The sequence below is a fragment of the Hemitrygon akajei genome, chromosome 29 (genome assembly GCF_048418815.1).
Source record: "Hemitrygon akajei chromosome 29, sHemAka1.3, whole genome shotgun sequence".
Taxonomy (NCBI): domain Eukaryota; kingdom Metazoa; phylum Chordata; class Chondrichthyes; order Myliobatiformes; family Dasyatidae; genus Hemitrygon; species Hemitrygon akajei.
The window spans coordinates 22,717,051-22,741,660 of NC_133152.1; the positions used below are offsets into that span (position 1 = coordinate 22,717,051).

At 47.2% G+C, this 24,610-nt stretch overlaps 1 protein-coding gene across 1 annotated transcript in view; it reads right to left on the reverse strand.

The window, feature by feature from the left end:
• The window catches only part of epha2b (eph receptor A2 b), a 46,666-nt gene that overhangs the window by 11,596 nt on the left and 10,460 nt on the right, over positions 1-24,610 (reverse strand). Inside the window, exons 4-12 of the mRNA XM_073031852.1 lie at positions 9,955-10,110; positions 8,907-9,236; positions 8,004-8,128; positions 4,473-4,635; positions 2,775-2,862; positions 1,961-2,019; positions 1,433-1,558; positions 730-912; positions 550-611 (exon numbers count right to left, since the gene is read on the reverse strand). Of these exons, the coding sequence (XP_072887953.1) occupies positions 550-611; positions 730-912; positions 1,433-1,558; positions 1,961-2,019; positions 2,775-2,862; positions 4,473-4,635; positions 8,004-8,128; positions 8,907-9,236; positions 9,955-10,110 (1,292 nt within the window). The remainder of the gene's footprint in view (positions 1-549; positions 612-729; positions 913-1,432; positions 1,559-1,960; positions 2,020-2,774; positions 2,863-4,472; positions 4,636-8,003; positions 8,129-8,906; positions 9,237-9,954; positions 10,111-24,610) is intronic.

The window sequence follows — 24,610 nt, forward strand, 5'->3', positions numbered from 1 at the left end:
TCCAGATGGGGTGGTTTAAGTATTTTAGAAATTGCTGATCTCCTGGGATCTTCATGCACAGCAGCCTCCAGAATTTATGGAGAATGGTGCAATTAACAAAAGACATCCACTGAGCAGCTGTTCTGTGGGTGAATATACCTTGTTAATGAGAGTTCAGAGGGGAATGGTCAGACTGGTTCAAGATGACAGTAACCCAAACAACCATGTGCTACAACAGCAGTGTGCAGAGGAGCATCTCTGAATGCACAGTGCATCAAACCTGGGAGTGGATGGGCTACAGCAACAGAAGACTGTGAACACACACTCAGTGGCCACTTTGTTAGGTAGAGGGGGTACCTGATAACATGGCCACTGAGTGTATATATCATTACAGATATCTGTGATAGCTTTATACGTCCATCTCAACCAGCTGAGACTAGGAACTAGAACGAACTACAGTAAAGTTGTAACAAATCAGATTCTATTGTTTAAAAGGTTTCAATGAAAACTACTTTAAGAGGCTTCGATGTAATAAGACTTTAAGCACTGATCCATGTTGTAGTTACTTACACGGAGATAGGCATCGAGTGCTCCATTTTCCATATATTCTGTAACAATCATCATGGGTTTGTCTGTGAGGGGACAAGAGAAATATGTATCATCAATGGAGAGTCACACATTCACTTCAGATCATTGAATATGGGTATTTCCCCAACTAACTCTCTATTTTCATTTGACTGAGTTACTCACATTTGGTGACAACTCCTTCCAGGTGGATGACGTTGTGATGACTGAACTGGCCCATGATGCTTGCTTCACTGAGAAAGTCGATCCTTTGGCTCTCGGTGTAACCAGCTTTCAGCGTTTTAATGGCTACCCCAATCTCCTTCCTCCCTTTCTTCAAAATTCCTTTGTAGACCTCGCCAAACTCACCTGAGAAAGGAACAAAGGCAACAATCTGTCAAGACAAAAATCACGCTGAACAGGACAATACCACCAAGTGCGGACAGAGTACCATCACGAGTTACAGTAAGGGGGCTTGGTTCAATGTCAGTTGTGGTCCTCCGGTTAAGATGCTCTTAAGTATATCTATCTTCAGCTGTCAGTGTACTGCTGAAGGCACAGTTCCACATCTGGGTATTGGAAATGAATTATCATAGAACAGTATAGCACAGGAACAGGCCATTCAGCCCACATTTAAATTAGCATTCAAATGGCCAATTTAACATATCCCTCCATTTAGACGACTCCTGAATGATCCTGAAGTATCAGCCACTACCACCGTCCCAGGCAGCACATCTCAGACACCCACCACTCAGTGTAAAAAACTTGCCCCTCACAGCTTCCTTTGAAAATGACCTCCTCTCGCCTTAAATGCACCCCCTCTGGTACTAGACATTTTACCCCTGGGGGAAAAAAAATACTGTCTGTCGAGATACAAAGTTTTACATACCAGCTCCAATCACTTTTTGCTTGGTGATGGCAGATGGGTGGATCTCATCGGCAAACTTTAGGACAGCTTGGTTTGGGTCCTCGTACGTGTGTGGGTCAACGTATGTCTTCAGCGGCTTCAGCTGGTCTGTCGGTATAGAAACATCGTCCTTTCTTATACTCAGCAGATGAAGTGCCAGCACTAACGATCACAAATAATACGTTAACTGCAGTTTGACCGCAGAAGAGAGCTACAACAGCCAAGTCTCAGGGGCTGGTGGATCACTAAACCAGGTGCGGGGTGGGTTCTTGCGAAGAGTTTTTTCCAGGTGCATTCAAGCATACAATGGCTTACAGCTATCACCAGTAGAAAAGGCGACTACAAAAATTGGGGCCAATTTGAAAAGCTCTGCTGAAAATTTGTAGTTTCAAAGTAAATGGAACACCAGAAAAGGTTGCTCGGTTTATAAATAGTTAGAAAGGAATCTTCCCCTGCCAACCCTCCAACTTCATTTCCTAAAGAGAGGATCTTTAATTAAACGAGACTTACCAGCATGTTTGGTGAAATAAATATCCTCGGGACCCTGCCGGGCTCGGGAACTATGTTTCCTTTAAGCAAAACAAATGTTTATTAAAACACAAAAAAAAATCCAAGAAGAAAAAAAATATAAGACCAATATGGGTTTCAGAAGGAATGGTTGGTAATTTTTGTCACTAAAATCTACACACTAAACTTCATTTTTAATTATCATGAGCTGTGAGCGGATTTGTTCATTTGATTTCCACATGCAATTTCTGATCAGCTTAACTGGAACAGTTTGAAAGATACTCTGTGCTCCCTCTCTTCTGGTTTACGAATGAGGTTTAGAAGATATTGTCCTATCTGCAGGTTTTTCTCTTGTTTGAGGTAATCTCACTGCAGCTTTGGATACTCTAACTGGGCTCAACAGTGTGGCTGCAGGGAGGCGATTTCCTTTGGTTTAGGAGTGTGGAACCAGCGCTCAGAGCTTGGAACGTCACGACTGTAATGAGGAGACACTTCCTCACTCAGAGGGTGGCAAATCGTTTGCCTGCCTTATTCCAAGGAATTTGTATGAATTCCCTCTTCCAAGAGCTTTCATTTAAAACAAAGATTGACGGGTTTCTCGATAATGAGGGAGTCAAGGGTCTTAGAGACGGTGCTGGGAAATGGAGTGAGACAGTTCAGTCAAGACTTGGATGTTCTGAAGACACGGAAGTTCTGAAGGGTCTTGACTCCACGGTTACCTTGACAACAATCACATCTGCAGCTGAAACTGCAGAGTGAAATGAACTCCTACAACCAAGACCTCTCGAGATTTAATCGATTCAAGTTAAAAACTCACCTCCGCCGGAAGCAGATAAAAGCGATCACTGCGACCACAAGAATTCCAGCTGCTGCCATCACCACTGCGAGAATTATCCAATTATTATCTGCCGGGGAAAATGAGAAGAGAATTATTTTCTTCTCCCAAGTCCCAACTGCTGTACACTTGAATTATATTTAAGATTTACACTATGTGTAGGATTTCCTTTTGATTTTGAACAGAGTTATTTTGTTCCTGGTGAAGCTTTTAGAACAGGTGGACAATGGAGATGTGCTCAGAAAAAGAGGGTGGCTACTCTGAGATAAGAATAAATTAAAATATAGCACTAGATCCTGTTTTTAAGAATAAAATTCTTCTCAGGTTTAAAAGTTTCAGATTCTTCATCCGTCAGGTCAGAGGATGTGCAGCCATTAACTACTTCCATGGCTGCAGTTAGAAGTTTGTGTAGGATGTGAATGAAGGGATATAGAGGGTGGGGGCTGTCGAGAAAGGTTGTAGACATGTGGTTAACATTAGAATGGTATAGCAAGTTCAGGGGCCTTAAGAAAAACTCCTGATTCTAATGCCTTGACCTTGAGACCTATTAGCGGAGCTGGTCCCATGCTCCCTTTCAAGCAGCTCTGAAAATGGCTGGATGCATCTTCCTGCCTCTGGGTAGTTCCTACAGTAGTGAGCACCAGGCACAGCACTAACCCCAGTGCACTCACAGAGCAAGCTGACAGCAGTTTCACAAACTAGACTGAGCTCTTGTGAGGGACTGCAGGCACCCTGGGACTTTTAAAAGTGAAAGGGGGGAGGGAGAATGAAATGGGAAATCCCAAAAGCTCAATCGAAAACAGATTGCATGCTTTCATCAAATAGAATGTGGTAGTGATGTAGTTAGTGCAACGCCTTACAGCGCTAGCTGGAAGATCGGAGTTCGATTCCTGCTGCCGTCTGTGAGGAGTTTGTATGTTCTCCCTGTGACTACGTGGGTTTCCTCCCACATTCCAAGACATAGTTAGGGTTAGTAAGTTGTGGGCATGCTACGTTGACCCTGGAAGCAATGGTCACACACTTGCGGTCTGCCAACCAACACAGCCGCGGACAGTGTTAGTTGCTGACACAAACGACGCATTTCACTGTACATACTGTGCAAAAGTCTTCAGCACATGTAACAAAGAATCAGCAAAGCAGAGAAGTTCTAAGGAATAATGAAATGAAGTTTCTAAACATCAATACATTTTCTACAAAGAGCAGTAAACAGTAAAAACCAAATCAAATCAATTTTTGATGTGACCACCATTTGCCTTTAAAACTGCATCAACGCTCTTAGGTACACTGTTGTGCAGTTTTATAAGAAAATTAACAGGTAAGTTGTTCCAAGTATCTTGGGAGAACTTGCCGCAGTTCTTCTGTAGATTTTGCTGTTTTACTTGCTTCTGTCTCTTCAGGTAATCCCAGACAGCCTCGATGATGTTGAGATCAGAGCTCTATGGAGGCCATCCAAAACCATATAACAAATCTAGGTTGCCCAAGACTTTTGCACAGTACTGTATGTCTTGACGTACATATGACAAATAAAGCTAATGTTCATATCTTTTTAAAAATAATGAATTTAATTAACTTTCACCTCAAGTTATTTCCTCAATATACCTTGCTGATCCAGATTTCAACTAACAGGAGGGGGAAATTCAACAAACACGTTAAGACTTAAAAACAGAAGAATTCAATCACCTTTTGCTGCAAGTGTCAGGAACTCGTGAGTCTCACTGTAAAACCCGGCTCCATCCCGCGTCAGTGCCTGCACGCGGAAAACGTACGCCGTACCAGGTAGCAAGTCGGAGACCTTCACGGAGTTCTTGCTGGACTGCAGCACTGTGTAGGTCTGCTGATCCACCTACAGACACCAGGAGGAAAGGTCACATGAAACAGAAGCTCCCATCAAGGCAGAGCGAGCTGACCCCAGCTTCCTGGGGGTCAGCTGCTGTCAGCGGAATGTTAAGCAATAAGAATCAAACTTCTCCCTTTTGTGATTTCTCTTGTTCAGAGTTGCAATGAGATTTTTGTGATTAAGAGGTGCTAATGGAGCAGTGAATGGCCAATATCATATAAAGAGGAACATGGTTCTCAAGGATTCTTATTCATATGCAAAACCTTTATGTACTGGGGTTTCAGCACAAGGAATACATGAATGACAAGTAGCAGGACTAACATGGCTTTTGTGATTCACAGAACAATGGATCTGCCTCCTAAACCACAAAGCACAGCTATGTTACTTTATCAGTGCTTACTGGGGAGGTTGCAAATGTGGAGTTACGACGTGCAGTAGACAGTTATCACGATTTTCTCCCTCCCCCCCCCCCCCCCCCGTTTCAAGATGAATTCAGGAATGGGCTCGGGCGGAATCTGGAACAGTGAAAAACAAACTTCTGAAGGAAATCAGGGGGCCAGGCAGCATCGATGGAGGGAAACGGACAGTCGATGTTTCAGGTGGAGACCCTTCACCTGGGCTGGGTCAACGTCAACTCGTCATTTTCCTCCACAGATGCTGCCTGACCCAATGAGTTCCTCCAGCAGTTTGTGCGTTTTTTGTACGGGGATGGACTCCCTATTAGCCACTCACACCCCAGTGTGGATTAGATGTGAAGGGGGACGGGGGTTTGATTTTATTGTCACTGGGTTTTTTTGCGGGGGGGGGGTTAGGTTTTTTTGATGCTTGTTGTCCGTGTGAGAGATCTATTTTTAGTGCGAGGAATGAGGGGGTTGGGGTTTGTGAGTTTTGTTTCTTTTTACTTTTCATGTGGGGGGGGGGGTTTGATATCTTTTCTTTGAACAACTCCCGTGGCTTTCTTTGTATTTCGTGGCTATCTGGAGAAGACGAATATCAGGGTTGTATTGTACGTGCATACTCTGTCAATAAAATGAACCTTTGACCATTAAATTACACCCATTATTAAAAGACTGAATCCACTATTGAATAGTTCCCTAGTATGTCAAGATTGTCTCTTGACCTCCTTGTTATTACCTTATTGTCTACCCGCTCTGCACTTTCTCTGTATTCTGCACTCTCATTTTGTTTTACCTTGTTCTACCTCAATAAGCTGTGTAACGATTTGATCTGTAGGAACAGTATGTAAGAGAAGCTTTTCATTGTATCTCAGTATAAGTGACAGTAAATAACCAATACTGACTCCATTGGGAGTCTGTGACTTGTAATAAAGAATTTAGTTCATTTAGAGAGTTGCTGACCCAAAATTTTGAACACAGAACGTAACAGCACAGTACAGCCCCCTCGGCCCCTGGTGTTGTGCCAGCATTTTAACATCCTCTAATTCAATCGAACACCTCCCCCCCCCCCCCCACAACCCTCCAATTTTTTGTTACTCATGTGTCTATCTAAGTGTTTCTTAAATGTCGCTAATGTATCTGCCTCTACCACCGGCAGGGCGTTCCACACACCAACTAGTCAGTGTAAAGAACTTATAACTGACATACCCCTATACTTTCTTCTAGTCACCTTAATGCTATGCCTTCTCGCATTAGCTATTTCTGCTGGGGGAAGAAAAGTTTCTGGCTGTCCACTCAATCTATACTTCCAGTCCTCTTGTAAACTTTGATTGTTTCTCTTTCCGGAGATGCTGCCTGACCTGCTATTTTTTTTCAATTTTCCAGCATCTGCAGGGTTTATTTGCATTTACAGGAACAAAAGACAGGGTGTGCTGGAAAACTTAATAGATCAGGCAGCCACTGTGAAGGGAGAAGCACCAACATTTCAGGTCAAAAATCCTTCATCGGAACTTTTCTTACTGAATTTGTTCATCTATACCAACCTAGCACACAGCACTCTGACCCCTCGCCTACATCAGCTCCTGTAACCTGCTTTAGCCCAGGAATGTTAACACTTGTTTAGCATCTTCAACAGTTGCTCCTGCTGAGACCAACACATTGAGGGTACACCAAGAATGGAACCTGGAGTATCGCTTTTAAACATCGAACCAGAAGCCAGCAGTGTCTCCGACTGCTGTTGCTGTTTCCTTAAGAGCTTCCCTCAGTTGTCCCTTCTCTTCCTCCCACGGTCCAAATCTGAATCTCCTATCAGATTCCTTCTTCTTCGACCCTTTACCTCTTCCGGCTATCCTCTCTCAGCCACACACACCAAACGCTGGAGGAACTCAGCAGACAGCACTTAGAGTGAACAGTTGACGTTTCGAGCCGCGGGGCCCCTCATCAGGACTGATTTTTGGATTTCCAGCATCAACAGGTTTGTTCATTTTGTGATCCCCTTTCAGATTCTTACCCCCTCCTTCCCCACCTACCCACCTTCCCCCTCACCTGGTGTCACCTGTCATCTTACACTCCTTTGCCTCTGCCCACCTCCTTTTATCTGGCTTCTACCCTTCCTTTCCGGTCCTGATGAAAGTTACTGGTGCAAAACGTTGACTCTTTATTCCCCTCCATTGATGCCACCTGACTTGTTGAGCTCATCCAGCATTCTGCGTGTGGCTGTTGCAAACTGCTCTCAAATTACAATAACTTTACCTCAAGTTTATTTTTTGAGCCTGATCCGCACAGGAAAGCCACTTTCCAGATGATATGATGCGGAAAAAAAAAACTGCTGGAACAACTCAGCGGGTTCCCCAGCAGTTTACTTGTTGCTTTAGATCCCAGCATCTGCAATCGCTTTTGTTTCTACATAACGTGTACTGCCTGGAGTTCTGCTAATGCGAATTGACAGTTTGTCAGTTTACATGCAACACCCTCAAGGGAATTAATCAGGGCGTTTCTGACTCGTTTCAATGAGGGATTAGTGTGACTAGTCCTCAAATGCATGTAACAGTATCTGTGTTTCAGGATGTTACACTTATTGAAGGTAACAGCGCCTTGCAGCTGTTCAAAAGTCCAACATCCAATGCCAACTTGTACTCTTAATTAAATTGCTAACTAGCTTCAGCTCTCTCCTAGTTTAAGTGCGTCTCCTGGTGTGAAATTCTCCCTGGCCATTCTCCTAGGCGTATAAATGCAAGGAAACCTTCCCCAGTTTCAAATCTGGAGTCAAGCTGCTGAGAAAGTGACACCAAAGCTGAAGGGAGTTTTCCCAGTGCAGACCTTCCCCGGTATCCCCTATCCTTTGCATCATGCCAGAGTCTTTGACACATAGGTCCCATGCCACCAGCTCAGCATCCACTTCCTCATCCACACTATTTACTGAAGCCGTGAAAGAAGTTGTACAATCGTAGCACCCCTCACCAAGACAGACCCACTCACCTTCTTGCTGTACATGATCTTGTAGCCTGTAACGCTCCCCATCTGCCTGTTTGGGACAGTCCAGGACAGAGTCAGGCTAGCCTTCTCTCGTTTCTCCATGATAATCGAAGTGATTTTTGGAGGCTCTGTGGAAGCGAGGAGAAGCGGTTAGAAATTTTGTGCGAGTAACTTAGCCGAATTTAACCCGGGGACACCCCGGTTGCTGACCAAACAGGTCCCACCAGAAGGACGATTGCCCGGTCCAGTGGCTTCAAGAAAACAAGTGCATTTTGAACAACACACACAAAATGCTGGAGGAACTCAGCAGGCCAGGCAGCAGCTATGGAAAAGGGTACAGTCGACATTTCGGGCCGACAACCTTCGGCAGGACTGGAGAAAAAAAGCTGAGGAGTAGATTTTAAAGTGTTGCGGGGGGGGGGGGGGGGAAGAGAGGTGAGAGAAACACAAGGTGATAGTTGTAAACCTGAAGAGGGAGGGAATGAAGTAAAGAGCTGGGAAGTAAACTGGGAACGGACAGAAGGCTGTGGAAGAAAGAGAAGGGGGAAGGAGGTGGGCGGGCAAGGAGAGAAGGTGAGAGAAGAGAAAGAAGAACATTTTAATGATTCTTTTACATCAAGACCACTGCCCCACTGCTAACCCTAAGTTCACCCAGCTTTCTGTTTGCTATTCCCACTCTGTTCCTATGTTATGGACCACAGGGAACAATTTGAACTGGTGTCCTTTGCCAGCTCCTGAACTGACTCTCCTAATTACCCACTCTGCAACATGCACACCATCTCCCACTCTAACACAGATAAAACTGGAAACAATAGTCACAGATGCTGCCTGGCCGACTGAGTATTATCAGCGCTTCCTTTAAAAATGTCACCTTTTCAGCACTCACAATGATTGCCCAACACTCACCCGTCTCATTGACGTAAGCGACGACTTTGGCCACGCTGTGTACTGAGCTCTGGTCGGACACTCCGTTCCGCGCCTCCACCGTGAAAGTGTAGTTGGTGTAGGGGCTCAGCTCCAGCACGTTGACAGCGGTCTCCGCGAAGGGCGACTGGCGGGTGAAGCGGACATCGGCCTCACAGGGCTGGCAATTCCCACCGCCCCGGGTGCAGCGCTCACACATCACGCTGTAGGTGAGGTCGCTGCGGCCCCCGGTGTCGTTGGGCATCCGCCATTTCAGCAGGACAGTGGAGCCCGAGACGGTGGCGCTGACGTCCTCCGGCGCCGAGGGCAACGCTGCAGGTCGGAATGACGGGAGGTTACAACAGGGAACACTTTCGCTGTGCCAGCCTAGAGACATCTACCCACCCAATCCCACCTTCTCGCCCGTGGCTCACAGTCTGCAGGCAGCACACAGGACACTTTCCACACGTGGTTACGGGGAGAATGGGGTGGAGAGGGAAAATAAATCCAACCACGTTCGAACAGTGGAGCAGACTCAGTATGCAAAACGGCCTGATTCTCCTCTTATGGTCTCATCTCATGAGAGTTTCTTCCTTTCAGGACATGAGTTCCAGACCAGTGTACATGCAATCATTTTAATCTTCTCTCAAATCCTCCCATCGACCTTAAACCACCACACGGTAGCAACTCAGCGAAGGAACATCACACACCATTGCTCCTGGGGTGGACTAAGTTTTCTCTGGGCAGCCTGAGGGGCAATAGGGTCAGTGCAGAGCCCTTTACCCAGGCTTGTGGAATCAAGGGGGCGCAGGTTGAAGGTGGGAGGAGGGAGATTTGATAGGGACCTGAGGGGCAGGCTCACTCAGACGGTGGGATGTACAGTGTATGGAATGAGCTGCCAGAGGAGGTGGTTGAGGCAGGTACAGTAATGGCATTAAAAGGTAATCACGGACCAGTTGGGCTACACGACGCGAAGAATCTCAGTGCATGCATTGTTCTGGGAAGGATCACGTGTGGGGTGCAAGGTGCAGGAAGTTGCGGGTGTACTCACAGGAGCAGGCGGAGGTGGCAGGGTCACTGGAGGCTCGGTAGAAGCCTTCGGCGCACGGGCACGACGTGGACCCTGCTGCCGAGCGCTGGGTATTGGCGGGACACCCCAGGCAGGGCTTGTTGTTGGCCTCGAACTTGAAGAACCCTTCGTTGCACACTGAAAAACAAGATTCAGGGGTCAGTTACAGGGTCAACAACAGAAGTGCAAGGGTGGGATTACCATCAGATCAGCTGTGTTCATACCGAATAACAGGACACACTTGAGAGGCCGAATGGCCCGCTCCAGCTCCCAATTTTCAAATGGTGTTGGGGGACCTATGGCAACATACAGTACGAACACAGGCAGATGAATAAAATATCCTCGGAACCTGGACTTGGGTATATAGGGGTCTGGAACAGAAGTGAGGAACTAGGACATCTGCAGTTGGCTAAATAGAGACTGGTGGTGTTGGGGTTTCTTTAAAACAAAATCAGCCAATAACTACTCAAGGTTAAAGTTGTACCAACTTGGACACTGATAGGATGTCATTGAGGGAAAAAAACCCTCTTCTCACTCACTATCAACGTGACAATCAGTGGATTGCTTCGGCCTGATATTCTGCAGGAAGCCCCAAACCCACCACCTGGCAGCACCAGTAACCCACTGAGCCCAGCTCAGCAGTGGCTGTGCACCGACCGGAGAATGCGACAGGTGGCTACTTGCCGAGGAGGATTTAACTCGGCTTTCCAGTTGAGAGCTTGTGAGCAGTGGGGTTAAGTGACTTCAGTTTGCTTATATAAACAGAGGGTCAAATGCCTGACAATCAGCCCATTGTCGACATCGAGCTCCTCGCTCCGAATGAAAAGCGCCAGCAGGTACCAATTGTGCAGCCGTGAAGCCCCGGTGCAGGGGCTGCTTCCGCGCTCGCGCTGGGGGGAATTCCTGGCATCTTCCCTGCGTGCCAACCAGGCACGTCCTCAGCAGCTGGGGGGACAACTGCTCCACTCCAGCAGCCACCTCCTGTTGGTCACAGTGCGGCCTCAGGGCCCGGGGGCCCCCGGGTTTCTGGGAGGGGGGAGTCACAGCAACTCCTCTGTGCACACAGCAGAACGCAGCTGATCGCTCGTGCCCAGCACAGGGAGAGAATGTCTCCAAGGACGGGGCGGAAAGGACAAGGTCCTTTCACGCGACTTTGGGGCTTCCTTGCCGCAGCCGAGCTATCCGTCCCATGTCTGACTGCCGGGTGGCCAACCCGAACCATCTGTTCGCCCACGGATCAATCATACGAACAGATTCACGCTTCTCGTCCTGCGGGCAACCCCGCCAGTGCTGAGCGTTCCATCAAGCGCTCACGTCCAGCGCGTGGGAATCACCACTCGTAACGCCGGGGGCCGGAAGCTATACTTCAGGCGAGGGGTCTCTATTGTACCTCCGAACAGTAGGCAGACATATGTGAATAGCAGGAGTTTTGTGCAGAGGAGCGTGTTACCCTGGATTTCCAGCATCTGCTCAATCACTTGTGTTTATTAGCAGTATTTCCAACTACTATAGTATATGGCTTCACTGGGCACTTAAATGACCAGGAGAAACTGGCGGGTTTGCGTTCGAACAAGCATACATCCAACGCTTTCCACAAGCAGTGCAGCACTGCTGCCTCCAACAAGGAAGATGACCAAGGCCGTCACTTCAGTGATGGCCACTAAACAGTGCCCAGGACATCAGGGAGAATGCTGGACGGTACCCCAAATCGTGCACAGTGCCCTACCTTGCCACATCCCAGTACTGTAACAACACTTTGGGATCGAGAGGGATAATAAATCAGCCGTGACGGAATGGGTGAGCAGACTCGGTGGGCCCAACAGATCGAATAGGGCTGTCTTGTGGCCTCACTTCCAACAGAGTGTCTGGACGGAGGGTCTCGGCCCAAAGCGTCGACTGATACTGCCTGACCTGCCGAGCTTCCTCCAGCACGTTTTGTGTGCTGCTCTGGATTTCCAGCATCTGCGGAACCTCTCGTGCTTTTTTAACCGCACTTCCGACTGCTCTGAAGTGTATGGCTTCAACCCTCACCCGCCAACTAAAATACCTAACAGGATTATAAGAAAATTTCTGTTTGCGGGGTGCTTCGGACTGACTGGGATTCAGACCTTTAAACACCACCCCTGCAGCCCCACTTAATTGTCTGCGTTAACAACCATCAGGACCTGCAAAGTTCATATGCTCTTCTCCTCAAAGGGTTTAGCCTGCCTTTCAGTTGTCCCCACTTCACTGGACCATTACTCATCAGACTGAAAAGAAAATCAGGGTCGCTTTGACAGCAATGCAGACGGCTATTTTATATTCCAGAGGACGTTTACTGACAGGGTCGTGTCAACACCAGCATTCCACCTAATAATGATGTCAGACAGCTGCTCAAATAGCAAGGGGACCTCAAACGGCACAGCTGTACTACAGAGACCCTGGGAGAGCAGGAATGGTGAAGCTGCTTTGTTTGAGCTGGGAGCTCACAGAGAGCCCTGCTTGCGGTTAATAGAATAGGAATGTCTATCTCGGCAGCAGCAATACGAATGCACTTAGGAGCGGTGCTGACATATTCAGAGCTCAGTCAGAATGCCCGTCTATTCTCTCTTTTCCCTCTGCGAACACAAAGTGAAGCTGAGCCCCTACAGGCTGCCTCGATGCCGTTCGTTGCTGCGGGATTAACGCAGATCCTGTCGTATTCCCGCGACCCCACAGCACACGGGAATCCATCAATGGGGAAGGTTTTAGATTGCACGGGGCTCCGAATGGCGCCGATGACCCGAGAATAAATGCGAGCATTTATTGCCAAACCGCGTTCCAATTGTCTCCTTCGTGCTGCAGCGAGAGGGCCAGAAGCGGGAAAATATCTTAGTGTCTGGTGCGGCTATGGCCGGCCTGCACTGAATAGCTCACGGCAGAGATCCTGTCCAGAGGACCTGGCAAGACAGAAAGCGACGGGGAGGGGGAAGAGAGGGCGTGAAAGAAAATTGCCTGAAGTAAAGTTACGCTTTATTAGGCACACCTGCGTTAATGAAAATACCTCACCTCCAATCATGGGGCAGCAACTCAACACATAAAAACATGCAGGCTTGGTCAAGACTAAACATCAGAATAGGGAGAAACACGATCTAAGTGGCTTTGGCCATGGAATGATAGCTGCTGCCAGACAGGGTGGTTAAACAGAATAAGAAATTGCTGATCTCCTGGGATTTTCAACACAGCAGTCTCCATAGTTTACAGAGAATTGTGAGAAAAACAAAGGAAAAAAAATCCAGTAGGCCGCAGCTCTCTGACACAAAAATGTTTTTTCTTAAAACGAGAGTGGACAGAGGAGAACGGCCAGACAGCTTCAAGCTGACAAAAAGGCGACAGCAACTCAAACCACGTCTTACAACAGCGGTGTGCAGAGAGCATCTCTGAAGTGGACGGGCTACAGCAGCAGAAGACCACGAACATACACTCACTGGTCATTTAATCTGGTATGGGAGGTACCTAATGAAGTGGCCACTGAGTGTACTTTTTTTTTAAAAATCAGAGAAAGGGATTTTAGCTGCAGGATCAACGCCCTTCCCCCTCCAACCCCTCCACCGGCCTCTCCCTAATACTGTGGTAGCCTTCCTGCCAGACTTGGTAAACAGACTCTTTGAAGTCCTTTGCCCTGGTATCAGGCATACATTGCAGATGGAACAGCAGGACACACAGATGTTAGCAGCTCAATGGTAGCTCAGAATTCCCATGTAAAGCAGGGATTGTCTTCTAGTCTCCTGTGGAGAGGAGGAATTTTAAAAATATCACAGTTTATTTATTCTGGGTCAGCGGTGATCTTCCAGTTTTGGAGGAGAGCTCTGATTTAAATGCGATACGACTGCGGCTTGGCGTCCACAGTGGATAAGCCGAGCTGGACACAGCCCTGAAAGCAAAATTCCTTTAAGCTCCATTCACTGGTTAGCCGGCAGCCTCCATTGCACTGGTGGCCAAGGGCGTCAGACATTTTGACACAGTACGACCTGTCTTTACTTGAGATCGCCCGATCCCATCTTTACTTCAGATCGCCCCCGCAAGCTTATAAATAGGCAGAGCCATTAGCTGGGAAGTTGGGGGGGGGGGGGGGGGGGCGGTGTGTGAGAAAGAGGAATTTCTTCCATTGCAGCCCAATGTTTATAGGGGTCAGGAGACATTTCTAGTTTGGAACACTCATTGCCAAGAGTCAGATGTGACTGGGAATCTAGGGAATTAGTCTGACTGTGGAAGTTTAGCCTTACCACCCAAGATTCAGCCCACTGGACCTGCTGTGGTGGATACATTGCTGAAGACAACTGTCTTCCAAATTCCAGCAAGATTACAAAGAGACCGTTCTGGTATGTCTTCCAGGGCATTCATCGTGCCTCTGGTCCAGGCAGCTGACATACATCTGTGCCGTGGCCGGGATTCACAACCACCTCATTGATGGTTCGGGCACAAACCTTTCACGTCTACATCAAACGACCTCCCAATATTCTGAGTGCTGTGATAAAAGTCAGGGGAGACTAATGGAAATATAAAATCATAAGACGTGACCAGAGTTAGGTCATCTGGCCCATCGAGTCTGTTCTATCATTTCATCATGGCTAATCCATCTTCTTCTCAGCCCCAACCTCCAGCCTTCCCCCGCACCTCCTCCTTCCCACGTATCCCTTCATGGAGAAATAGATTGTGAAGGCTTCATCTGCCGTCTAGGCTTGTGTCCCCCAGGAGTAAAGGTCACTAAACTGACTGAGGAAAGCAACAGAGCTGGGTGATGTCAGAACAGAACTCAGCGAGGCGGATTGTAAAACTGGAACAGCGAGTTGCTAGTCTCCGCTCTCGTTGCTGCTGCAGGAGTGACCTCTCTCCCCCTCGACGGAGAGGGACAGCGAGTCTCAGATACCAAAGTGCTGGGTTGTGGGCTGTAGTGTCGATGGACTCTGGATCAAATTCTCTTTGTGGGGCGGGGGGGGGGCTTCTGCCATTGCTTGCATGGTGGGGGTGGGGGGTCGATGCCTTTGCTGATGCTTGTGCGAGGGGAGGGGGGCTTCAGGGCTTTGAAGTTTCTATCATGGGGTTTCTTGTTTCGAGGATGTCTATGAGGAGTACGAATTTCAGGCTGAATACCATATGCATTCTCTGATATTAAATGAATGCTCCTTGGGAGACCAGAAGGGGTAGTGTAGGAGGGGGAAGTCCTTCTGGAAAATACACCAGTTAAGCTTAGAAAGACCTATTGATTGATAAGAGCTACAGGGCTAGAACGACAAGGACAAAGGTGTTAAAACACCTCAAACAAGGACAGAGAAGGTTGGTACAGTCACAGGAGGTGCATGCAGTTTTGAAACAGATTGCTCAGCACAGTGTTGATCTTTGAGCTTTGGTATTTCCTGGGTGGGGAACATCACACATTATAATTTTCACCTTAAATCACAGGCATGTAAATCAGTAACGTAAGGTAAACATGGTCCAGCTGTTTTCTTTTCTAATAGAAAGAGGGTTAAAACCAACCCACTGAGGATTTTTCACCACGAGGGGATCGGTTCTGCTCAACAGAATGTTCATTTGCATCCAAATGGAGCAGTTTCAAGCCTAATTAGTCACACAGCCATCACGGCCAACCTGTTTTGTGTCAGTGAGTTGTGCGGGTTTGTTGAGTAGTTGTAATTGATAAACACAAGAGTGTCCCAAGGTATAAACCCAAGCTTGATTCAAAGTGGATTGAGTTCAGAAGAAACTTCCATGTAGGAAAAAGTGTCCCAGAAGGAAAAAATGGAAACGAGCACCAAGTCAAGGTGGGAAGTTTAGTCAAGGAGATAAAACTCTGATCAGAGAGCGGTTAGCAAGCATTTTTCTGGAAGGCAAGATCAAAGACAGCCAGAACATTAAAGTCAAAGAAATGAGGTCATATGACATGGTTCTGGGTGAGGCCAAAGAGATTTGTTGGTCTTTGTCAAGATCACAGTCCCACAAATCATTTCTGCTAATCTTTGGGCAAACATCCAATGGCCTCAATCTGGATACAGCTGCCAGTTCACAAATCAAACTCAATATTCCTAAGGAAGGTTTTGATCTGAAAGAATACAGAGTGAAATATTCAAACATTTGAATGAGATCAAGTCTGATGCTCATCCTGAACAACTGAAACGTTGCCACGGACATATTCCCCGATTTAATTATCATCAAGTTTTACGGTTGATCTTTACAACCGAGAAGAAGCAGGACCATCTCCTTGAGACGGTCGTGTCAACAGCGCCTCAACCTCGTTTCAAATGCATTACGATCGACTGGGGCTTGTCGGGGAAGAGAGAGTAGCCAGACAGAAAGAGGTCACGGCTCTTAACCTATCAGTAAGTGAGCAGAGTTGAAAGGAAGCTGGAAGCTTATCATGTAGGGCGCATGGAGCTTTAGGAGCGGATAATGACTCGTCATTAGAAGTGAGCTGTCAGCACCAGCCCGGCTGCAGTTCCGTTGCCTGTGATCCTCCAATTAACCGGCAACACAAACATAAATGCATCAATCCCTCAGGGACAATGAGGCCTCGGCAACCAGGCTGTTGAAAAGGATACGACCGGGAAAGTGGGGGCAGCGATTGGTCAGAGTGCGTAACGGGAGCCTGAGCGGGACGTACCCAGTAAGGCAGATTCGGGAAGGTGCCTTGTCAGTGAAAGAATTCGGCTGAGAACACTGGCAGTGCCATGAGTAACAACTTTGCAGGTGTCTGTGAAAAGCATGCACAGCATCCACAACCACCAAATACGCTACCTGCTGCCCCGCGTAGAGCCCAGCCCACCCTACTTCCACCCCCACCACAGACATCAACATCTACACGCCCTCAGGTGCCAGCGGGAGCCTGGTGCCTCATCCAAGCAGACCATTCTGAAATCAACCGGGACAAAAATGTTACGAGCCTCCGCAGTAACCAGGTCATCTCCAAGAGGCGCTGCCTCAGAAAGGCACTAAGGACCTCCACCACCCGGACATGCCCTCTTCTCATTGCTACCAGCAGGAGGGAGGTACAGAAGCCTGAAGGCACACACTCAACAATTCAGGAACAGCTTCTTCCCCTCTGCCATCCAATTCCGAAATGGACATTGAACCCTTGAACACTACCTCACTACTCGATTTATTTCAGGTTTTTTTTTGCCACTACTTATTTAACTATTTAATATACACACACTTGCTGTAATTCACAGTTCTGTCTATTGTGTATTGCATTGTACTGCTAAGTTAACAGATCTCACGTCATACGCCGGTGATAATAAACTTGATTCTGATCACATTCGAAAGCTCGTGTGCACTTTCCGGAGGAGGGGTTCAGGTGGGAATAGGGTTGTCAGGGACAGTGATTAGACCCTGGAGCCCACACCTCACTAATCCAGAAGCTCTGAACGCCCAGCAAGTGGCTAAATCAACCAAAGGGAATGGAGCTCATCTGGTGTCCTGGTACGAAAGTTCTGCCTCAGGCAGATGTGCCTGCTGACCCATTGGAGGGGGGGTGGGGGGCGAGAGAGAGAGCTGGAACAAACCCTGTTACAAATCTCACCCTCCCTCCCAGCTTTCAATTGCTACCTGCGTTCAGCCAGGGTCAAACACAGCAACAAAACGCAGGCAAGAGGAAAGTAAGCTGACGAGTTGTCCACTGATGGGGGGGTGGCAATTTGCTCTGTTCCCCCCCCCCCACCCTAGCCGGATGAATGAGCAACTCCCTGGTTAATCGGGGGGGGGCTGAATGATTACAGGATGAAAGTGCAATTGAATAGCCAAACGGAAGAGAGTGCTATTCCGACTGGATCCAGGAAAATATGGAAGAGGTGTGTGTATGTGGAAAACCAGCACATCCAAATCAGGGGGATCCACGGGGAAATAACGCAGGGAGAACTGGGAGCTGGTTCGAGCTGTGAGGCAAGGGCACGTGTGTAAATTAACTGGATGGGTGGTTGTGCTCTGACAGAGCTGGGTCACCAGCACACAAGTTGCTCCATCACACTATCCTCCCCACCCACTTACCTGGAGCAGCCTGTTAAAAAATGAAGCATAGTCAAAGCCCAGCAAAAACTTTGTTATAAATGTTTCACGGGTGGGTTGGGGGATATTGGTGCTTGCTTAATTTTCTGGAGAATGGCGAGAGAGAGAGAGAAACAAAGGGGCTGGCATTGACCCAAGAAGTCTCATTCTCCCTCTGAAGGACAGATCAGTGTTTTCCAGATGGTGCCCCTGTATCTGGTGAGGAAGCTCGGAGCTGCTGGTGCATCCTGCGGAACCAGTCATTCAAAACCACGAGCAGTGGATGAGGTCATCCGCTACCAACCACAGGATCCACTTGAAACCAAAAATTAACTTTTTATTTTAAACCGAGCATATGTTCGAAATTCCTCCGCCATTTCACAATCGGGTGCTGTGGTTTCCAGCGGTGGTCAGACAAATGGAACTTGCTGCTCAAGGGGTCGGTGGGGGCAGGTATTTGGACAGTCACTTAAAATCTCAAAGCACAGCAGTCTAAGAGCGAGATGCACTGGGTATAAACGAGGGGCTGATGATCGGCCAGTTTCTGGGGCTGTACAACCCCACTCAGTAACAAGCTAGGGTATACTGTGGTCTGACTAATAAAACTAAATCGGGTTCAGCTGGCTAAGTCTGCCAAGCAGGGGCTTCTAGCGAATGGGTCAGAGTTTCCTTTGAGATACAATACACACCGGATTGCCTAAGGAAGCGGATTATGTCAGCAATTCAGGCCTCTTAGAAAATATGATGACAGGACCCTGGGAGGGACAAGTCCAAGCACATCCACTACCAATCTCTATCCTATGGCCAAAGGAAGTGAGCAAACACTTCAAAAATGTTCAGAAGAATTCAGCCTCCAATACCACATCACGCATTCGAGCTACCAGGCTGGGGTCTGTATGAGGCACAGCAGGGGCAAGTTCAAACACCGCCATTGTGGAAAAGTTTTATTTCACTCTCATTAGTCAGGGCGTGTCCTGAATGCCTGTAAATTAACTTATTAAATTCCAAATCTTATATTTGGTTTCTGCGCAAGATATTTCCATCCTTCTCTCGATCAGCTGTCCTGAAGATAATGTAATTTACTGAACAACAGTCCCACGGACTGGGGATCCCCCGCTTTACGCTTTCCCAAGTGCTAACAAGTTTCAGTGGGATACTTAGTCGAACACTTCCCTCCATATTTCTTTCATCAATGCGCATATTTAAGAGTGTGGAAAAGCCCTGGAACCCAAATGGAAGTATATTTTTCCCTATCAGCACCTGGCCATGATTAGTCCAATTACACAGAGCCCGGCCACCATCACAGCAGGACACCCAGAGTCTTCACGACTTTGCCAATCAATGGCTGAGGCACGCGGAGCGTTAATTAACAAATTTACAGAGAAAGCATTTCTACACAATTAGTCGCTACAGAAACCTTGCAACTCACAGTTCCACATCGACCCCCACCACGGAGTGCTGGTGGAACAAGGAGAGACAGTAATTAGCAGAAAATGGCCGCAGAACAAGGATTCCACAGCACCCTGTTCAGGCTAAGACAGCATACCTTAGGCATGTGTCGGCTGGGGGCAAAAATCCCAAGAATCAGGCTCCAAGCCGGCAATGCACTGGAACAGGCAGAGCGCAAGAGCAAAGACATCTGCATAACGGTAATGAACACTGCTCCTGTATTAGTTCAGAGAGCTCACGGCTAAGAGGAGTGTCGTGTTAATGTTTCAAGGTAAGATCAGTCATTAGAATTCAGACCTGTCCAGTCAGAACACGAACCAAATTACACTTTTAAAGACTGTCAATCCTGGTGCGCTTCCCCTCCACTGTGACCCTGGTGCTAACCCCTTTAGCTGGCCTTAAAAGTAGCTACTCCCAATTAGTCTGTGCAGATAAAAGGTTGCAGAGGACAAGGCCTAGGAAATGGAAATGCAGCCCAGCAGCAAGGACTAAGACTTTCCCCGTCCTGCGGGCAGCGTGAGGCAAAGCACCAGAGAGGCCTTTTGCCTCCAGGTCACAGCCCAGCTGGTTATATGTCTCCTCTCCCGCTGCGATGAGGTGCAAATCCGCAGCCTAAGTGCACATTTATGGCGGCACAGCCCCAGAGCTGCTCCACAGTAAAACTGGTTACTGGGACAGCTCCAAAGAGAGAGGAAATTAAAAACATAATTACAACTGAGCTCATAATGGCACCTGTAAATTAGCACGTTCAAAATTTAAAAAGTATTCTCATTTACTACAGGATGTGGCAATAGTACAGGAGCAAGTCACAAAAAACCCAGTTTAAACATTACATGTGTGAACTCTCCTGCTGAGAGGGAAGGTGTGGGCCCAAACTGAAGTACAAGGTTACCACTAATCCCGTCTGATGGATCCTTGGGAGCTGTTTTCAATCAGTGATAACCCCCAAGCTGCCAATCATTTCTGCAGAAGGAAGAGCATCACCAAGTGGTACAGGTTTGATTTTCTCCTTTCCCTCACTGAATGCACTGACCGTACCTAGAAGAATTCCCCTTTGTCAAGAGTCACTTTATCACTTTATCATTTCCTGCCTGAGTCACCTGATGTACAGATACTCCTGCACCTAGTGTCACAGTCTACATACAGTATATAAACTAAATCTTATGTGTCTGCAGCCGCACTCAAACAGTTACTTGTGCACTATGTTTTATATTTATATATACTGTCTGCTTTATGCTCGTTGAGTTTTTGTAGTGTTACATCGGATCTAGAGTAACAACCATTTCGATTTTTACACTCACGTACTGAATAAACAATAAACACACCCAATCTGAGTACACGCGCTCAGTGACTCAGGAACAGCTTCTTCCCCTCTGAAATCAGATTTATGAACCCACGAACACTACCTCACTAGTTTTTTTTTGTGTGCTACTTATTTATATATTCACTATAATTCACTGTTTTTATTATTATGTATTGTAAGGTACTGCCGACGCGTAACAATAAATCTCACAACGCATGCTGGTGACCTGATTCTGAGCCTCTAGCCCTCCCAACTTTCTGCGTCCACCACCCAGGAGGCTGTCATCCCCGAATGATTTTCTTCCTTCCTTTGCCTCAAGGCGCCGAAGCTAATTGCAACTCCTCCCAAGTGAGATCCGTTAATTAGAAATGACACCTGCAGAAGTTGCTTCCGCTCTCAGGGGCACCGACCGGCACCACTGGCAAAAAGGTGGTCTTTACTGCATCTTTCTGCCTGTCCCGGCAACCGAGATGGCAGTTTGATGCCATCGTCGAGGTTGCTGCCCGAACCAGCACGAACTGGGACTGCACTCACATGAACCAACGGGACCCTGGGCATCAGTGACAAAGCTTGCTGTCCATAACCAGCAAGACACCAAGCACAACGACACGTTGAGCCAGAGGACTAAAGGATCCCATTCAGCTCGGCAAAACTGAACCATTTGGCAAGTTTGGGGGGTTTTTTTTTTGTGCATTTTTCACAAAGTTCTCATGAGGAAATCAACCAGGAACAGCGATATCATTAAAGTAGGCATGGACTGCTGAGGACGAATGAAATTCCTCCAGATGGATTACAGATGATAGGGGACAATGTTTATGAAATAGGACCTGGTGCTTTTAGCAGGGTAAATTAAAAAACTGTTCCGGGGATTCTGGGATCAGTCTCCCGACTCAGGTAAGATCTCAGTACATTGTAAATGTTGCCACAGCTCCCTCGTGCTCCCCTGTCCCTCACACAAGTACCCCAGAGATGTACTCCTGCGTCAAACGGCTCCTAGGCAAAGGAAAACTGAAAGGAAAACTTCCAGGCCGGGCGGGCTTCAGACAAGACTGAGCTGTTACAAATTGGAATAGAATCATGACAAGCAGGCTGAGAAATGGAGCAGCAAACACCAATCTCCCACCACACCCACACAAAAATCAGTCTCACGGTTAAGGAAGGAACTGACTAGCACTCAACTGGTAATGATAACAGGGTGACTCATGCAAGAAAGATTTGGCTGGAGCAGAGCAGTGAGTGAGACACTTAGCAAGTAGACGGGGCTGCTGGAAACGGGGGAGTATTGTAGCAGTAAATGACCCACACTCTTGACACATCAAGATAAGACCTGATTATTTCTGGAGCCCTGGGATCAGTGTGACAATAAAGTCAATAACTCCAGAAGGACTCCACAAGTCCAAAAGACAACAGGGACCTGGAGTGGAGAAGATTTGGTTAAACACCTGTTCTGGAGGAGGTCGGGGTGGAAAGAGATATTCATTTTGAAAGAATTCAACAGATTGTAAGAATACGCTGGAGCTGAGGTTAGAAATCCTCATTAGCGTTTGTGGGAAGCCTTTGTACTGAAGGGAGAATGACACATTGGTCGGGGTCCAAGAACAGCACAACAAAACCTGTACCAGCAATTTCAGGCGTTCCATTTCCAGCTTTCAAGGGAGATGATCCAGCCACACACTCACCAGAGCTTGTGGTCTTCAGCCAATCCACAAACAGGCGGTAGAACGTGTGGGACATTCCAATTAACTGCAGTCAATACAGTTAAGGGTAACTACTTCAGTCTTTGGTTAGCCTTACAGTTTCCTATGCCTTTCCATCTCCTTCTCATATCCAGATACTTCACTCTTCTTGGCTTGTGATAAAAGCCACAATACTAAAGTTAGGCAATCAGGCAACAAAATCCACCATGAAGAAATTAAATATTTTCAAGTTAAAATGAGCAGTTGCATCACTCACAGTTATAAAGACCCTTCAGCCCATTAAGTCCACACAAAACCATTCTACACTAATCCCTTTTTTTTAAATGCTCCTCACATTCTCTTCAACCCCTCAAGTTTTGTGGCCAGTTAACCTAGCAGTATCCCACACTTCTCTGGGAGGTGGAAGGAAACTGGGGTGCCCCAGACGAAACCCACTGGTGGAACCCCACACAGACAGCGCCCGAGGTCAGGATAGAATCTGGATTTCTGGCACCGTGAGACAGTGGCAGAAGGCATTGGGTTTGTACACACTGCAAAACTAAATGCAAGAGCCAGAATCCATGTCCTGCACTAACATCAATCACCAGCGCTGAATGTCAATTGAGGCAAGGCCAATTTTCCCTCCCATTTAATGAAGAAATGCAATTGGAGGTAGGAGAGTATACTGTGTAACAACATCAAGATTAAAGTAGAAGAAACAATACCGGTTATACAAACTCTACTTGTGTCAACTAATCTCTGCTTCTGGGCATCATCCTAAGTGGAATGGAATGTCACGCACTCGCTATTGAAATATTAGAATAACCAAGGTCAGAGCCCATTGGGCACCTTGGCCAGTGGATGATAAGACACAAAAAAGGGAAGTGCCATTTTAGCTCGTGGGATATAATCGAGATAGCAAAAGCACGCATCTGGCAGGGAATTCCGCGCCGGAACGGAGCAGACAAGGCCAAGAGCAGACTTCTCATTGGACTGTTTTACAAACACCCAAGCTGACCGCCATGCACAGCCAGCTAGCTCGCCCCCATTCACGCTGCAGGAACAGAGAAGTTGCTCCTTGTACAGGCTGTTCAACACTATGTGCAGAGACTGCATCTCAATATTAACAACAGGCTCATTGGAGCGGAGGTCCAAAGGGTTGAAGTTCGGGCTCTGGTACCAAAACCACCTTTATAAATATTCTTGCCAGTAAGCTACAGCAAAAAAAAAAGACACTTAAAATATAAAGGAAAAGGCAGGAAATACTTGGCTAATTAGTATGATGTTCAAATCAATGATTTCTCCTTTTCTGTACAGAAGGATAAGATCGGTGAGGGTACATGACATCAAGAATCAAAAACATCCAAGCTATGCTCTATTCTCACTGCTGCTATCGGACGGAGACTTAGCTCCCGCGCCACCAGGGTGAGGAACAGTTATTATCCTTCAATTATCAGGCTCCTGAACCAGCGTGGATAACTTCCCTCACCCCAACACTGAACTGATCCCACAATCTACAGACTCATTTTCAAGGACTCTACAACTCACGTCCTCAGTATTACTCACTTACCCGTTTGTTTTGGGTGGGGGGGGAGAAAATACGCTTCTATCAAAGGAGGTGTAAGGCTGTCCTTCCCTCCATTAGCCTGCAGGCCACCCTTGAGTAAAGTGTAGCACCTGCTTAGCCCCCACCCCACCACCACCGCCCCCATCAGGGTCACGTGAAACCATGGTGGTGGATGGTCGTATGAGCAGCCGGTGCATCTCACAAGTCCTGGTTATGTTACACTGACGCCAGGCAGACAATCCCTGAAGAGTATTGATAATGGCCGGGGTCACCCGTCTTGTAAAGACTCTGCCCAGAAAGCAGCAATGGCAAACCACTTCCGTAGAAAAATGTGCCAAGAACAATCACAGTCATGGAAAGACCACAACTGCCCATGTCATGTGACGTGGCACACACGAACTAACCTACTTATTTATTTATTATTATTGTAATAATAATATTATCAGTTTTTCATTAATTCTATTGTATTTATATGTTCTACTGTGAATGCTTACAAGAAAATAGGAACAGAGCTCCTATGTCTCAGTATGTCTGCCAACTTTGACATGGCCTTGAACATAGTTGCACTGCAAGGCAACACGTGAACAGAATTCAGAGAAACGAGGAGTAAACATGTGTCAGGCAGCATCCATGGAGATTCTTTTGTTTCTT